Source organism: Rosa chinensis, chromosome 1 (genome assembly GCF_002994745.2).
Source record: "Rosa chinensis cultivar Old Blush chromosome 1, RchiOBHm-V2, whole genome shotgun sequence".
Lineage (NCBI taxonomy): Eukaryota > Viridiplantae > Streptophyta > Magnoliopsida > Rosales > Rosaceae > Rosa > Rosa chinensis.
Genome location: NC_037088.1, coordinates 18,854,982 through 18,872,061, shown reverse-complemented (window position 1 = coordinate 18,872,061; position 17,080 = coordinate 18,854,982). Strand labels below are relative to the sequence as shown.

Here is a 17,080-nt window from a genome sequence, read left to right as displayed (position 1 = left end):
ACGACTTTAGTGAAGGAAGTTTTCTGAGAATCCCAACAAATAAAAAGTCAATCTTTGTGACCTCCTAAAACCAAAATCTTCGACTAAATATTCATCCGGAACACTTCCGCTCCGTCCACGAGCCACGAAACCGTCCAATAACCACAATTTAGATTTTGAAAAGTAAATACAAATTTCTGGGGCATCACACCATTCTCTAGTTCTTGGTTCTGCGTCTTCAAGCCACGGAGGAGGAGGAGAAGGAGCCCGTGAGCATCATCTTGCCTAGCCATTATCCACCTTGTGCAGTAGCCTTGAGGAGACTTGCTTTCAAGATCTTCAAAGGTCAACGTCTCAAGTGTTCATCTCATCCGCTTCACGGTGTAATTTTACCTTTTTCCTTATGAACTTCTTTAAGTTTGCTTGGTTTGATTTTGTGAACTATGTAATTAGTTAACATATAATATTAAGGGCAAAATTTAAAGCCCGTCTCTATGTTTGAATAAAAGTTGCAATTTCTCTAGTTGTGATATCTATGTTGCTTATGTGAGATTGCTTGATCGGTTTTGCTTTATAGAAAACTTTTACATGTTTATCTTATTTGGGTCGACACTTACAGGATTTTCATGTAATTGGAGCTAGATTTAGGTAAACAACACACCTAATAATTTTGTAAACCTAAATCATAAGTAGGAAAGACTTTGGACAAAAGTCAAAACCAATTAAGGAGGATTGTAAATAAATTAACTTTTTCATACTAGGTTGTGCACTTTGGTTGACATCGATCATTTCTTTGTTCTTCATGCATTGAATGTGTTCTTGAGTAGATAGCTTTCTAGACTATGATTGCATGTTCAATAGGTTTAATTTAGGTGCTTTCACTTAGATTAAATATTCAAGGAAAGTAAAATATGGGAAATCGTTTGCTTACTAACGTTTTACATGGTCAACTTCTTTCTCATGACATATAAGATCAACTATAGGATTTGTGATTGGATTTCATTCATATGGATGTGGTTTTGATCTTTGTTCCTTGTGTTCCACTCTTGTATATGTGTTTTTACAATTTCTTTATTTTATTTATTTTAATTTTTGATTTTATAATCCTAAAACCCCCTATTTGCGTTAACTTGTATATATTATTTGTTTTATTTTTGTAAATAATACCTTATACTTATATTAATTCTTTATTTGTTTATGCAATTACAGGTGTATCCTCTATCCCCAGCTTGAACGATCCATACTTATGCTATACTGACAACTACATTTTATAGGGTTAAATTGGGTGCTACTTTTAGCGTATCAGCTTTCAGGTAGAGTCGCCTCGCGGGTCGAATTGGAGAGAATCTCAGTTAGGGTTTTGGGGTCACTTTCTGAAAATGAAAACTTACCAAAGTGAAATTGTCATTTATAGTCAGTTTCTTGAAACAGTAACGTTAATTTTCTGACAATAACTTTCACATACGAACTCAAAGGTACTTACTGATTGTGATTGTCACTGGTGAATGGTACATATAATTATGATGGTCATTCCATGATCTATAAAATTAAGCTTAATATCTGATAACAGGATAGCACAGAGAGAACACATACGTACAACATAAAAATATTCCCATGTCCTATGACTGCTTGCAAACATCATAAACTCATTCCACCCAAGATAAGTGATAATGCATTTAGTCATCACACAGAGATTACAAGTATTCCTTTCCTATCAGGGAGAGGGAAAAAAAAAACTAATCTCAGCAATTGGATTTGCCAAAAGTTTAATTGAACCCTACAATTCCAAAGAATATGTTTGTAACCCAAAAAGGGAAAATCAGATATGATTCTAGTACGTAAGAACAAAAAATTAGGAAACTTTTCTCTTCCAGTGAGTGCAAAATTGGAGTATCTCTTAATCTAATAATCTTAATTCTGACAAACTGTGACGGTAATTATACAGCAATTGCATCTGTCGCCACATTAACCTCCAATCTGCATCACTTATTGAAAGCTTTGCTTTTCCACGATTCAATGACACTTTAAATTTGTGAATCTACAGCGACCAATATGCAGCTCCCAAGAATAAAAATTGTGTGAACGCACACTCACCAATAATCTCCGCAAGAACAAGTTCCATTCCTGAAATGATGGAACCGATGCATATCACGCACTATGATTTCCCTTCCAGTTACTAGTGAAATGTACTTGGTTGCGTTGTGGCAATCACCACAAACTCGTAGGTTCTTTCGAATGTGTATTGTTGTACCCGGGGTAGTATTCAAGAGTCCAAATGCAATAGCCAGCTTCTCACTATGGCTATTTAGCAATTGCTCCTTGACATCATCTTCCACATCATGAATTGAATTTGTGTCTGGCACATAACCAGCAGCCTTGATCTTATCTCCCAGTGTCTCCAGATAAGTATATATTCTCTTGGATTGGGGATGGCTTGTACTTCCAGAATAGAAAGTGTGAACCTGGTTCTTTAAATCCACTAAACTGCAGCCTGGAGTTTTCTTGAGCCCTTTCTTCTCCATTGTTGTTCGCACTTTGGCCACCTTGTCCCACATTGAAGCTGTGGAATATATGTTAGCAAGCAAAACGTGGTACCCACCTTCAACAGGGTTCAACTCAAATATTTTATCTGCTGCCTTTTCCCCCAATTCAACATTTTTATGAATTCTGCAAGCCCCTAACATTGCCCCAAAGACTGTAATGCCAGGTTCCATAGGCATCTTTTGAATAAAATCCCAAGCCTCATTTAGTCGGCCAGCTCGACCAAGAAGATCAACCATCGCACCGTAGTGATCCATTGCAGGCTCCAAGCCATAGTCATCCTTCATGCTTTCAAAGAATTGAAGACCGTCTTCCACCAAACCTGAATGAGAGCAAGCAGATATCACACATAGAAATGTTATATCATTTGGCTTTATTATTCCCTTTTTCATTTCATTGAACAGTTCCACAGCAGCCTTTCCAAGCCCATTTGTTCCATATCCATCGATCATACTATTCCATGTTGTCACATGCCGGTCATCCATCATGTCAAAAAGTTTTCTTGCAGTGTGGACAGCTCCACATTTCGCGTACATATCAACAAGAGCAGTCATCACAAAAACGTTTTTGTCAAAACATTTTCTTACAACAAGTCCATGAATCCACTTAGCCTGACGTGTAACTGATAACTCTGCAAGAGCTGGAATTACACTCACCATTGTAAACGAATCTGGCTTTATATTTTGAGATTGCATCTCACAGAAGTGACTTAAAGCCTCGCTGACGCGACCATTCTGTGCAAAACCTAATATCATGGCATTCCATGAGACGATGGTCTTACCCTTTAAGCCTCTAAACAATTTTGCAGCAATATCAACTCTCTTACACTTGGAATACATGGATATCAAAGAATTCACAACCGAGACATCATATCCGAGGTTCAGTTGATCCAATAATTTATGCACAAACTTTCCCCGCTCAAGATCTCCCAAATCAGCACAAGCATGTAAAGCTTCCATAATAGTAACATTGGTTGGTTCAAAGCCTTCATCCAGCATCTTCTGGAAAATCGCCATTGCTTCCTCAGGATCTTCATTTTGTGCATACCCATCTATCATGGAATTCCAGGAAACAACAGTCTTGTGATTCATCCTGTTGAAAATCGACCGAGCAGTGGCCACAGATCCACATTTCGAATACATGTCTAGAAGAGCGGTAGAAATGTTCACAAGTGACTCAAAACTGGCTCTTATAACATAGGCATGAATCGACTTTCCAATCACCAAGGACCCAAAATCTGCAACAGCAGGCAATGCAGTGACCAATGTGATGGAATCGGGCCTCTGGCCTTCCTCCTGCATCCTTATAACCAACTCCAAAGCTCTCCTGGCGAACCCATTTTGCGCATAAGCAGCAACAATAGTGTTCCAAGAAACCAAGTCCCTCTCAGGCATTCTATCGAACATCTTATATGCATCATCAATCTGCCTACACTTAGCATACAAATTCACAACTCCGGTCATCGCAAACAGATTAGTAGCAAAGCCATTGGTAATCAGAGAGCCATGAATCTCCTTCCCCCTCCTCAGGTCAGCATTATCGCCACAAGCCTTGAGCAAGTAAGTAAAGTTATACACAACAGGGGCAACCCCATCATGCTTCAACCGGCAAAAGAAGGAAATGGCCTCCCCTAAAGAGGAGTTCTTGGCATACCCTTTAAGCAGAGTGTGATAGAAAACGTCGAGTTTGTCCCCGACGGCGTCGAAAACCCGGTGGGCTTCAATTGGACTGCCGTATTTGCAGAAGAGGCTGACGAGCTTGGTCTGGAAGTAGTGCTCGTTATAGAGACCGTTCTTGATTATGAGGGGGAAGATTTGGTGGAGCTCTCTCATGGAAGTGCAGAGCTCGAGGAGTATGGCTGTAGGGTGCTTGTAGACATGAGAAGGAATGTGGCTTCTTTGGGAAAGCTGGTGAAATGTTGATGTTGGTATTGGAAGTCTAGTTGATATTGGGGGTGGTGGTGATGATGGTGTTTTGGTGTTGGTTATGGAGAGCAGAGGTGTGACTGGCAAGAGCTGTGAGCTCATCTCCTCTCTGTGTATGGCTTGTCTCTGCGTTTCATGAGTTTTGGTAATTTATATGTTTTGGATTGGATAAGAATCAGGTGAATGGAGGTGGGTAATGTGCAAGTGCCAAAATCAAAATCACAGATTATTTAGAGGTGTCGGGATGGCAAGGCCTCGAGGCTTAAGAGGGTTTGTGCGGGAGGTCTTGTGTTCGATTGTCTCTGATAGCGGTGACGAAACACGCTAAAATTTGGAGTATAAATGCATTTGAGGGACACCTTAGATTATCCCAAAATGCGTGTGTGGTCGTTGAGGGATTATCTCCCAATGGAGATATGTCAAATACTCAAATAAGGTGTGTTAAAATTGAATTTAAAGGCTAACATGACAGTTATTTTTGCTAGACTTCATCTGCAATGGATAGATCAAATAATAAAATATTTTATTTCTTTCTTGTAAGACTCTAATTATTTGTCTGAGTTGTAATATAGTTAGTCTTATAGATATTCTCAGAGATATCTTATTCAATGTATGATTCAGTTTCCTTATAAAACTCATTTTCTCTAATTGTAATTCTCTATATAAGGAGGCCGGCCCCTACTATCAATGAAAGTACAACTCAATTCTCTCTAGATTTCTGATTTCCTAAAACACTTTATCAGCATGAAGCCCTAACCCTGAAACCCTAAATTCATAAGCTCGAAACCCTAGCTACCTCCACCGCACACCTTGAAGCCCTTGATCCCAGGAGTCCAGAACCGATGGCGGAACAACCAGAACAGGTTGGAAAGCCACCGAACTGGCCGCCGGAAGTCCTGCAAACCACTTAACCGGCTGGGTTAGCCTCACTCAGGTTAGCCTCGCTTCATCCCCTCTCCTGCACGCATGCACAGTGCGCTCTTGCGTCAGCCTTAGCCTCGCTACGACCTTGGTTAGCCTCGCTCTACCCAACAACCTCACCCTGCAAGCTAGCCTCGCATGCCAAGATAGCCTCACACGACAAAGCCATCACGTTAGCCTTGCAAGCGCTTAAGGATATCCTCGCCAGCGCCCCCGAGCAACCCCATAGCGTAGCACGCATGCTAACGCAGCTCTTTCTCCTGGCCAACGCAATTGCTAGCCTCTCCTTGGCAGCCCCGCGCAGCAGTCCTGCACAAACAACAGCCCAAGCAAAAGTTAGCCTTGCCTGCAGCCAGCTCCAGCCAGGTTACGGCCAGCAACCGGCCTTGCCGGCCACCACCAGTTTCCAACGACTTTCTGATGACTTTTTCGACGATTTTCCGATGATTTTTTTGAGGTAAATTTTTATAAAAGTTGCCGTTTGCAAGTAATTTACTTTGTCTTCTTTTCTCGGGGACTTGCAACCTCCCTTCTTCTACCCTCCACTTCTTCTTTTGTATGGAGATATCTCCAAGCTTGTTAAGATATCTAAACTTAGAGTTTGTAGAGAATTTATGATCGACAACTTACATCATTGTTTCAATCTGTTTGGCTCCAAAACCAGTCTGGTTGCAAACAGTCTCTTTTGAGCGTGCGCAGGCGTGCCAGCACCTTGGGTTGTGGTCGTCGGGGAGTCCCTTGACTTGACTTCTTCTCAAACACTATGGACGAGGAGAGCACCAACCTCGTCACAAGGTTCTTCTCTCTGCCTTTCGGAAAAGGACTTCTTGCCTTACGGGTAAGGAGTTTGGTTATGATCTCTTGCGTTCATTGAATCGATACTTAACGTTGTAGGTTAAGCAGAGCAATCACTGGGAAGTTTTGGAGAAAGCACGGGTTTGCTAAAGCGTGACTTTAGCTTCGCTAGGTTGCAAGGACGTTACCCTTGCTTGGCTGGTTTTCAATTAGGTTGAAGGTAGGTTTGCTCCGGAGAGACTTTGATAATCATTGAGATTGATTGCAGAGTTGTGTCTTTTTCATCCTTGAAACCTGGCATTTATACCTAGGGTTTCGACTGTTCCTTGCCATAGAAGAATTATTGATTGAAGTTTCCTATTCAATCTCCGCTGCTTGATTCCAATAAGGGCTCGTTTTCCTTATGGATTTCGGAATGGGCAAAGCTATGACCCAAACCCAAGTAGACTTAATTTTGGGCCGCAGGTATCGGTCTGCTATGCTTAATCCCCTAAAGGGATCTTACCAAAATTACTTTTGGGCTAAACCATTGCCCCCCAGGCCCCGAGATCAAACCCGCAGAATTGTAACTAATTGAAGGGGACTTAAACGACATGACTTATTACTGAAACGAGACCATTAATGAAGGCTCGCGTATATTCGATCTTGAAACGTTTTTTCGTCGCATAGTTTCCCTCACAAAATGTCTTATTTAAACTCGCAGCCACTTCAGACCTGTCACATCAGAAACTCCTCCAGTCCCTTAAACCTAAAAAATCTCCTCGTTTAACACCATCTTCTCAGAGAAACCCACAAATGGCTCCACCTAAGAAACTCATCATAGACCAAGAGGAAGAAATCATTGAGGCGACTACCCATATCTGCGGAACTAGTATCGGCGCTCGCTGTCTTGCCCAAACCACCATTCAGAGGCCTTTGCTGCTCGATCTTCTAGATTCTCACGCCGAATTGGGCCCTTCTCCTCGAGATCCTATTCCAGAGGACGCTCTCACCCTCTACGGTCTACCCATTCGCCGCCCCATTCTAGTCCTCCAAAGGAATCCTGGAGATTTCAGCAGTTTGGGCGCACATCGGTACAGAGCCAAGATAGGGTTTTAGCCAACAATCCCCGTGGCAGAGCTCACCTGGTACAGCGAAGTCCAAGCAAGGGACCTGGCTCGCTGGGACGCGATGGGCATTACCCACACCATCGATCTATGCTTCCAACTCCTGCGCGGCGGTAATCCCTTGCTAATGGCCGTGATTCTTTGTTTCTGGAATACAGCCAGCAATACTTTTGATTTCCTATTTGGCTAGATGGGCATTACATTGCTGGAAATTCTTTCCATCACCAGCCCTACGTACATGGTCAATTTGACTCTGTCCAATTCCCTTCACAGATGGTCTAAGCCGATTGCGGTGCCCACAGTGGCTCCTACCCTTGATGGATGGCCCATTATCGCAAAGCGCACAACGCGACCGGGGGCATTGTCTTCTTGGAGTACTGGCTTTGTAAGTTCATCTTCTGCACTTCTCCAACAAGTCCACTGGTTCCTGGACTTCTCTAGCCACAGCCCTCTATAACGGCCGCTGCGTAGGTCTTAGACAACCTGTACTGGGCACGCTGTATCGTACTCTCTACCAGGCCATAATGCACCCTTTCAAGACTCGCATTTCTGGCCCCTTCTGGATTCTTGACTTCTGGATTCAAACCTATTTCCCACATTTCCGCCGAGATGACATTCCACCACTTCCCCCGACTGATGCACTCTTGGGTCAATGGCTCTATCGCAATGAACGGTACACTTCGCCACCATACTCTGAATGTTTCTCGTATTTATACCTTCTGGATGAGATGCCAGACTTAGGCTTGGTGCTTAGTTGAATTTTCCCGCCTCCACTCGAACATAGGTTCTTTCCTGGGGACCCTGAATATAGCGATCGCGCAGGCTTGGCTTTTCGCCGCGCGATCTCCTGTACAGATATTAGGCTCGTGGCTGATGACATTAGTTACGAGCTCTACGCCCCCAATCATTTTGCTCGCCAACTCGGCCTGGCCCAGTTAGGGCCATTTCCTCTCTATGATGCTTGGAACTACTACACTTCCTGGCACAGAATTGGCTCCCCAACTGGATCTCCACCAGCCCAGAGCATGCTTTCCCTTATCAACCTTCCTAATTGTGCTGATGAAATTATCCCCATTGATGGGGTCGCCGAGGCCTACAACTACTGGTGGTCTCAAGTTTCTGTCAACTGCTGGAAGCAAAGGGATGACGAACTTTTCGCGACCCTCTTCTAGGATATGAGGTATCCCTATGAGGTTGATTCTGAATTGCTCGCGAGTTTCCCTAAAGATGACGCACAATCTCCGTGACCAATGTAGGCTCCGCGACCCACACGAGCTCCTCACCCTGCTCATGCCGGCATCATAATCCGCGAACCATTACAAGAGGTAATTTCCTTCACATGCTTTCTACTCTATTTCCCCCATTTCTACTGTCTTAATTTCTATCTTGTTTTAGCAGAGAGGTCAACCGTCTCCCAGCAGTCAAGTGGCCACTGCTTTTCCAGCCACCGGTCAGGTCGTGAAGCAAAAGACTATAGCAACTGAACCTGAAACCGAAGACTCCTCTGACTATGAAGACCCTCAAGAGGTAAGAGTAGTCTATAGACCCCATGACTATGATGCTTTCTTGTAATAGTTCACTCCATGTAATAGTTCACTCCTTGACCCCAACAGGCCGCTATCGCCCTGGCTCGCAAGCATAGTTGCTCCGACCCCCGGACTGACCCCTGGGCAGAAGATGAACCAATCGTTGATCGACTGGTACTACATACTCTAAAAAAAACATTGAAAATCCCACCCTTTATTCCATACCTCCAACCTATAACGTTCCTTACTTGCAGGTTCGTCACAAGTCCACAGGTCCTCCAAGGCAGAGCGGAGAAGGACCATCCTCCACCGGCAGTGAAGCGTCCTCTTCACAGGCCCAAATGTCGCCAACTCCAGACACTCCTCGTGATGAACCAATGGCGACTAATATCCTAGAGCAAGTAGCCTCTAACTCAGTTCCAGACACTGCCGGAGCTGCTCAAGAAAAATCGGCAACTGAGGCTCCAAACCTTCTCAGCCCTTCAGAAACTCCCCACGAGCCAATTGTGGAAGAGGTACCCCTTTTCAAGCAACCGCTGCTCAAATTTATTCCAATTTGATTTGTCATTGTGATCCTGACATCCCTTTTCAGGGTCAGAAGTCTATCTGGGCCGAGGCGGTGACCATCACCTCCGATGAGGCGATTGGCGAGCATCCCGCTAAATAGGAAGTTGTAGGCGAAGCTGGGAACGAACCTGCCCCCCATGTCCCACAAGTAATCGAAGCAGGGGAAGAAGTGAATCCTAGACCTATGCCGGAGGTAGTTCCCGTCGCGGAGCCTCCTGAGGCTCCTGTCATTGTTGCTCCAATCCCGCCGCCAGTAACTCCTTCCAGACTAGAGCGGTTGGCCGGCGTGCTCGAAGTAACTCCTCCTGGAGTTGTAGACGATGCTAGGGAAGGCCTTCACCGCCTCCTGAGTCCTGACATTCTGACACCGAGCGCGCTCGCGAGAGCTTTAGAGTACCTCCTAGTTCTTCGTCGCGAGCGTGCCATCACTGAAGCCCAGTTCCCCGACATAGACAAGCTGCTGGAGGATCTTCCTAAGTGGCTCAATGAGAAAACAGCCGTGGCAGTGTAGGCCCGACAGGCCTAAACACATTATCAGGCCCTTACCCAACATATGGACACCAGCCGCGATTTTTTAGGTGACTTGGCCTCTCAAATCAGAGAAATGGAGCTCGAGGAGAGACACCTTCAGTCCCAAATTCAAGATCTTCAGGCCCAACAAACAATTGTGAGGACCAGGCTTGCCCATGCGGCAACCTAATTAGAGCAACCCCTGGCAGCTTTCGAGGCGCTAGCTCAAAACTTGGCCTAGGCCCGTGAAGCATTCCTCCAGGCCGAGCAAGAAGCTACTGACGCTAGCTTTCTTCTGGATGAACATTTCCTCCGCTTAACTTATGCAGGCCGAGGTCTTTATGCCTCTAGTCTTAGGCCCATTATTTTGTTATTGAACAATATTATTATTAATATCATTAGTTATTTAGCCCATTTTGCTGGCCCAAATTTTTCTTTCAATCTTGTGATCGACAAGCACTCAATTTCGCCTTAACTACACATTAAAACAGTTTCAAAAGATAATCTCAAAATGGAACGGTTACCTCCTTAAAGACCGTTCTGTTGCCCACGTGTTTTCAACTATTTCATTTCCGAGATCTCAGCATTTAATTCTATTGATGGCGTTGAATCAACTTCAACTGTCCATCAAAGGGCTGAGGCCACTGAGGTTGGCCCTATATATACTTGTACCTGGCGAGGGGAGCATCAACTCAACCATGGCTTACCCAGAAATGACTTTGCAAGCCATACTTCTCTTCCTTTTTTTTCTGAAATCTTCTCCTCCCAATATAACCCTCAACCTCTAAATCCTAAGCCTTATGGCGAAATCTCAGTACTTGGGCAAGCCTTATGGCTTAATCTTAGGCCAACCGCGTGTCTTTAGTCTTTTAAAAGCCTGGATGGAACTCACTGGTTTTAGTTAGGCTGAAGAACTCGCGGCGCTCCTAACATGGGATACCACATTCTGAGGAGTCTCCCTCCTCAGGTTCCCCTTCGCGGAGCAAACCGAAGAAGGGTGGGAGGCCACCCAAGGTCTTACACTCTTCTTTGGCGCCCTACCCTTTGGACTTAATGGATCGAACTTCTGTTTTGCTCCAGAGGGAGATGGGGCAACTGGGCTGCGCTCTTCTCTGATGACCGCTTTCGGCCCGGAAGACGGATGATAGGAGAGGTTGGGATAATTATTTCCTTCCCTCTCCTTGCAGTACAGATGATAGCAGCTGCAGCCAAGACTCGAGAGGGGTGAAGAGAGGAAGAGTAAGAGTAACTGCCTCGCCAACTCTCTCTTGAAAGAAGATCCAGAAACTCTTAGAAGATCTGAAATCCTATGATTCACAGACACTTTTGGCTTTACAAGTTACAAATGTAATTTTTCGCGAATGACCTGTGTTGCTTCTGGCCGCAAAGCCACTTTATGAATACAAAAATGTTTCTCTGCAAGTTTCAATCCTGTACTATATAATAAAGCCTCTGGTATATATAGGCCCTATTACATCTACTTCTTAACACTTATTGTGAGAAGATTACAGAAATTGGAAACCGAAATTTGCCAATAAATACAGGCAAAACAAATTACAAGGAAAATTAGATAACAATGAGATAACCATTAAAAATGTTTTACAAAATTTAAGGGCCGCAAAGACAATTTAAGGGTCACGAAGACAGAGCCCTAATGCGTAGAGGGTTGCCCCCTAGTCTTACTAGGCGAGGCGAACACATTTGAGTGGGGCCACTGGGTAGGCCTAAATGTAGAGGATGGCGCGAACAAAGTAAGACTATGGTTGCCCCCCCCTCTGGCGGAGGCAGGTGTAACGGGTGGATCGTCAAACTCCCAAACGCTGGGGTAATACTTTTTTAAGAATCTGTCGTCGATAGGATTGCAATGAATCTCTCCATCCAAGTCCTTAAGATGAAATGCCCCCCGGTCGAGGATCTTGTGAATGACAAAGGGTCCTTCCCAGCGCGGTCAACTTCTCCCCTAAAGGCAAGACTACTTTCCAAACGAGGTCACCCTCTTTGTAACTGCGGCCACGTGTCCTCTTATCATAGGAGCTAGCCACTTGTTGCTCTTCCATTACCAAGTTATCCAAGGCCACCAGACGCTGTTCACTTAACTATTCATGTTCCTGCCACATTGCCTGGACGTAATCTTCACCAATCAAATGAGGTTGATCCTGGATGCGGAGGGATTGAACATTGATCTCCAAAGGTAGAACTGCATCATGTCCAAACATCAGAGCATAGGGTGTGGTAGCAGTAGGGCTTCGCTTAGAAGTGCGGTAAGCCCAAAGTGTCTCATACAGTGTTTCATGCTACTAGCGAGGGTTCTTCATGAGCATTTTCTTCAAAAGAGTGATAATGATCTTGTTACTAGCCTCTGCTTGGCCATTGGACTGGGCATAGTAAGGCGTAGAATGAATAAACTGGATACCCAAATCAGTGACGAGCTGTTCCATATCACGCCCCATAAACGCTGCCCCCCTATCTGAAACCAGCACTTCCGGAATGCCAAACCTGCAAATAATGTTATTGAAAATAAATTGGCGTATTGTGGCGCCAGAAGCCTCTTTCAAAGGCTCAGCCTCTACCCATATAGTGAAGAAATTGGTAGCGACGATGATGAACTTGTGCTGGAGAGAAGAGTAAGGATGGATCATTCCAATCATATCCAAAGCCCAGCCTCACGCAAGCCATGGCTTGATAATAGGCTGCATGGGAATATTTGGAATGTGCTGGACTGGCCCATGTGCCTGGCAATCTTGTCAACCTTTCGCAAATGCAATGTAGTCCTTCAGAATACTAGGCCAATAATATCCATGGGGTCGGATGAGCCATCGCATTTTTGGACCCACTTGATGGGCTCCACACACGCCTGCATGAGCTTCTCGCATTATTTGTTTTGCTTCGCTGCCATACACACACCGAAATTGATGCCATCCTCGCCGCGCCGCTGCAACTCATCATTCTTGAGAAAGTAATTGAGGGCGAGGAAGCGAATCTTTCTATCAGTGGTGGCATCTGGCTGCTTGAGCTACGCGATCAAAGGGACATGCCAGTCCACATCAATAGGATCTAACACAACCACCGTTGGCTCTTCAGGTGGATCAGGTCGGGCAATCCAAGAAGGTAGCGAGCGACGCTCCACTTTTAAAATCCGCTCACGAACTCCATATTTCAAAGTTATTCCTATAGCCAGTTGCGCGAGTTCATAGGCAACAAAATTGCGCTCGCGAGGAATATGTTCCAAGTCCATGTCATCAAATTGTACCAGAAGCTCGAGTGAACGATCCAAATATGGTGCCAGCAAATCACTCGTACACCGAAACTTTTCGAGAAGCTGATTAATAACAAGTAAAGAATCTTCTCGGACCTGGATGTCTCTGACTCCCAACTCTAGCAACACCTCTAGGCCTATGATGAGGGCCTCATACTCTGCTTGGTTATTAGTGCACCGGAACTCTAACTGGAAAGAGTAGGAGAACCGATCGCCGGCTGGGTTCTCCAACATGACTCCTGCCCCTGCCAATGTGTCCATTCTGAAACCATCAAAATAAAAAACCCAGGGTTGGAGGGAGATTGTGGCTTGGTACAACGCGGCATACTCTGGTAGGTACGCTAAGTCTGGCCGCTCTAACATTTCGGCAGCGACCTCCAAATCGCGTACCGCAGGGACATCCAGCGTAGGGTGATGCGCCATAAAGTCTGCGATAGCTTGCCCCTTCACTGCCTTCTGTGGGACGTATTAGAGGGAAAATTTTAGCAAGGGGAGTACCCATTTGCCAATGAGGCCTCTCAGGATAGGTCGCGACAACATATACTTGACTAGATCAGTCTAAGCAATGATGCAAGTGGTGAAGGATAACATGTAATGCCGCAACTTGCATGCCGAGAAGTAGAGGATGAGGCATAACTTCTCCATTGGAGTATACCGCGTCTCACAACCCGTGAGAGTCCTGTTGAGGTAAAAGATAGCATGATCCGTGCTCTCTTCATCGTCTTGAGCGAGTAGGCTGCCAATGGAAGCCTCAGCCGCTAAACTGTATAACTTTAATAGGAATCCGGGCCTAAGAGGAACCAGCACTGGCGGGCTAGCTAAATAGGCTTTGATCCGGTCAAAGGCCTTCTGATGTTTAGGCTCCCAAACAAACTCGTTCTGTCCTTGCAACTTCAACAGCAGGGAAAAAGGCTGGATTTTGCTTGCAGAGTTAGAGATGAATCACCGTAAAAAGTTTATCTTGCCCAACAACCACTGAAGCTCTTTCTTCATTCGCGGGAGAGACGTGTTGATAACCGCGTTTTCCTTATCCTCAGGGACCTTAATGCCCTTTTAGTAGACAATGAAACCCAGGAAGTCACCTGCTTGGACTCCAGACATGTACTTGGCGGGATTCATCTTAAGTTTGTGCGACCACATGCGTTTGAAGACCTTTCTGAGGTCCGCAATGTGGGCCCCTCGCTTTTTAGACTTTACGACCACGTCATCTATATAAACCTCTAGAATCTTCCTGGCTATGTCATGGAAGATTCGGTTCATAGCTCGCTGATAGATGGCCCCAGCGTTCTTCAAACCGAAGGGCATAACCACGTATTCAAACACGCCCGCGAAGCTAGGACAACGGAACTCGGTTTTGTGTCTGTCTTCCTCCGCCACCGGGATCCGGTGATAGCCCGTAGTTCCATCCATAAAGGATAACAGTTCATGTCCCGTTACGACATCTACCAACATGTCCACCACCGGCATGGGGTAGACGTCTTTGGGGGTAGCTAAATTAAGGTCTCTGTAATCCATGCAGACCCTCATTTTTCCATTCTTCTTGTGGACAGGCACTATATTAGATAGCCACTGATTGTACTTGGCCACCTTGATAATGCCGGACTTGTGCATCTTTTCTACTTCCTCTTTGACCAGAACTTGGGTCTTCGAGTTCATCCTTCACTGCTCTTGCTTTACAGGCCTCTTTTCGGGTAACGTTGTCAGCTGGTGGCAAACCAAGTCAGGAGATAGGCCTGGCATGTCTTCGTATTTTTTGGCGAAACAATCCTTGTATTCTCGCAACAGGTCAATGAGCCTCTGTTTCTCGCTAGGCTCTAAGTACGTGCTGATAGCCACTTCCATAGGCTCATCAGCTATCCCCAAGTTGACTTTCTCTATAGGGTCCCTAACCTTTGGAGGCGTGTCATCCAACGCCGCTGGGGCGAGTTAAATCTCTTCGTCTTCCTCCTCATGGTCAGGGGACTCTTCGTGAAGAATTTCTAAGGTTGCAACTCGCTTATAGGCCTCTTTTTCCACCAGTTACGAGGATATCCTATTGTACAAAGAGTGGAAGGCCTCTATCCCTTCCTCTGGAAGGTCGTAATCCATTGATTATCCAATATGTGGGGACATAGTGTGGCTGGACCTCGCTATGTCTTCTTTTGCTAGCGTGAGCCCCCACTGTACCAATTTGGAGGCCGTCTGACAGGACCCGCTCCGGATTTCACCTTGAAATCCAAAGTAGCCCTGCGGGGCCCACCTTAGAAGAAATCCTACCAAAAATTTGGCGGAACTCCCTCAAAAAGTGAACTACCAAAAAACATGTAGAAAGACATTTACACTTCTAAAATAATCCACCCTTATTCTTCGGGAGCCACCCTGCTCCCCGTATCACAACGTCTCCCATTTCACAAACAATTAAAAACTTAAGAATATTAATCTCAAGAGTTATCAGAAAAATCTATTTCTTCGGCGTACAAGAAGGTAGAATACAAGATAAACGACCAATAAACGACCAATACTTTTATAATGCGGATGCTATGACAACTATGCCTCAACCCCATGTACGCTCGACCTCAAGCTAAACTGGCCTGCAAACTGGGCATTTAAAACCGAAGGGCCCAGGGGAAAACATTTAAAAATCGTTAGTGTCACGCCCCTGATTTTACACACATGAAAATCGATATATAATCCCATAATTACATATGCGTGAACGTTCAGCCATCAATACAAAATGCCTGGAAACTTTTTCCCTTTTAACCCAAGTACATATTGATGCCCTGAACCCACTATCTCAATATTGACCCGCTCCATAGAGTCATATATTACATAAGCTTACGAATTAAATTGTCAACAACAAAATAAAACTTAAATGCTGCTCAGAGTTAACTATACAACGGAAGTCCTTATCAGCGGTAAAGTCACAAAAATGGCTTCCTACCGTAAAGCTGCAAGGACGCTATCTCCGATTCAACCTCGATTATCCTAACCTGCAGGATTAACCCCTACACCATTTGAATAGTGTACCGGGTTGTCACACAACAAACTCAGTAAGCTTTTGCAAGCCCGTATGAGTAACTCAAAATACACATGCACAACTCACGCAAAAACAAGGAAAACAACTCATGCTTTGATTCCTTAAAACACGAAATAAAGGAGAATAACTCACACTATAATTTCCTTTCAAATCGAAACATAGAAAACAACTCACTCCTTGGTTCCTATCAGTTGTACCAAAATCGTACCATAGAAAACAACCCACACTTGAATTCTATCAGTAAAACATAGAAAACAACTCACACCTTGAATTCTATCAGTGAAACATAGAAAACAACTCACACCTTGAATTCTATCAGTTGTACCATAAGCGTACCATAGAAAGCAACTCACACCTTGATTTCTATCAAATCGTTAATAAGGAAAACAACTCACACCTTGTCCCCTTAAAAACCATTAATAAGGAAGCAACTCACACCTTGTTCCCTAAAAATACGTAATGTCATGAGTTGTCAATAACCAATTTCCGTTACCCCAAGGATTACCTATATGGCAGACAGATTAGAGCTCTAACTGAAAACGTAACCACTCGTCCGGCCAAAGACGTGATCACCTGATATTCTGCCCAAGGTCTTAGACCTTCGATCCTCGGGCCGCATTGTCCCTTGGAGCAAAACATTAAAGGAGTCGCATTGGACCCAAAATGTTACACAAATCGCAACGCTTTTGAAAACAATCGAAATCAACATTTCCATAATCATTGTTTTCTGAAAAAGCCATAACACAAAACAATAAAAAGCATCAATTCATGCCTATTGTTTTCATACACAAATATAAACGCTTTTCTCAAATCTCAACGCTTTTCAAAACAAATCGAAATCAATCATTTCCACAAATCATTTGTTTTCCAAAAGCCACACCCCAAAACAAATAAAAGCATCATTTCATGCATATTGTTTTCATAAATCCACAAACCAC

At 44.5% G+C, this 17,080-nt stretch overlaps 2 protein-coding genes across 2 annotated transcripts; both read right to left on the bottom strand.

Moving 5' to 3' along the window:
* Positions 1-1,728: 1,728 nt before the first annotated feature.
* LOC112184754 (pentatricopeptide repeat-containing protein At1g11290, chloroplastic) lies at positions 1,729-4,942 on the bottom strand. Its single transcript, XM_024322995.2, has one exon. The coding sequence runs from the start codon at positions 4,545-4,547 to the stop codon at positions 2,070-2,072; it is 2,478 nt and encodes an 825-aa protein (XP_024178763.1). The 5' UTR covers positions 4,548-4,942; the 3' UTR covers positions 1,729-2,069.
* A 7,941-nt stretch (positions 4,943-12,883) lies between these two features.
* On the bottom strand, positions 12,884-13,549 carry LOC112202965. Its single transcript, XM_024344004.1, has one exon. It carries the CDS (start codon positions 13,547-13,549, stop codon positions 12,884-12,886), a length of 666 nt encoding a protein of 221 aa, XP_024199772.1.
* Positions 13,550-17,080: the final 3,531 nt, after the last annotated feature.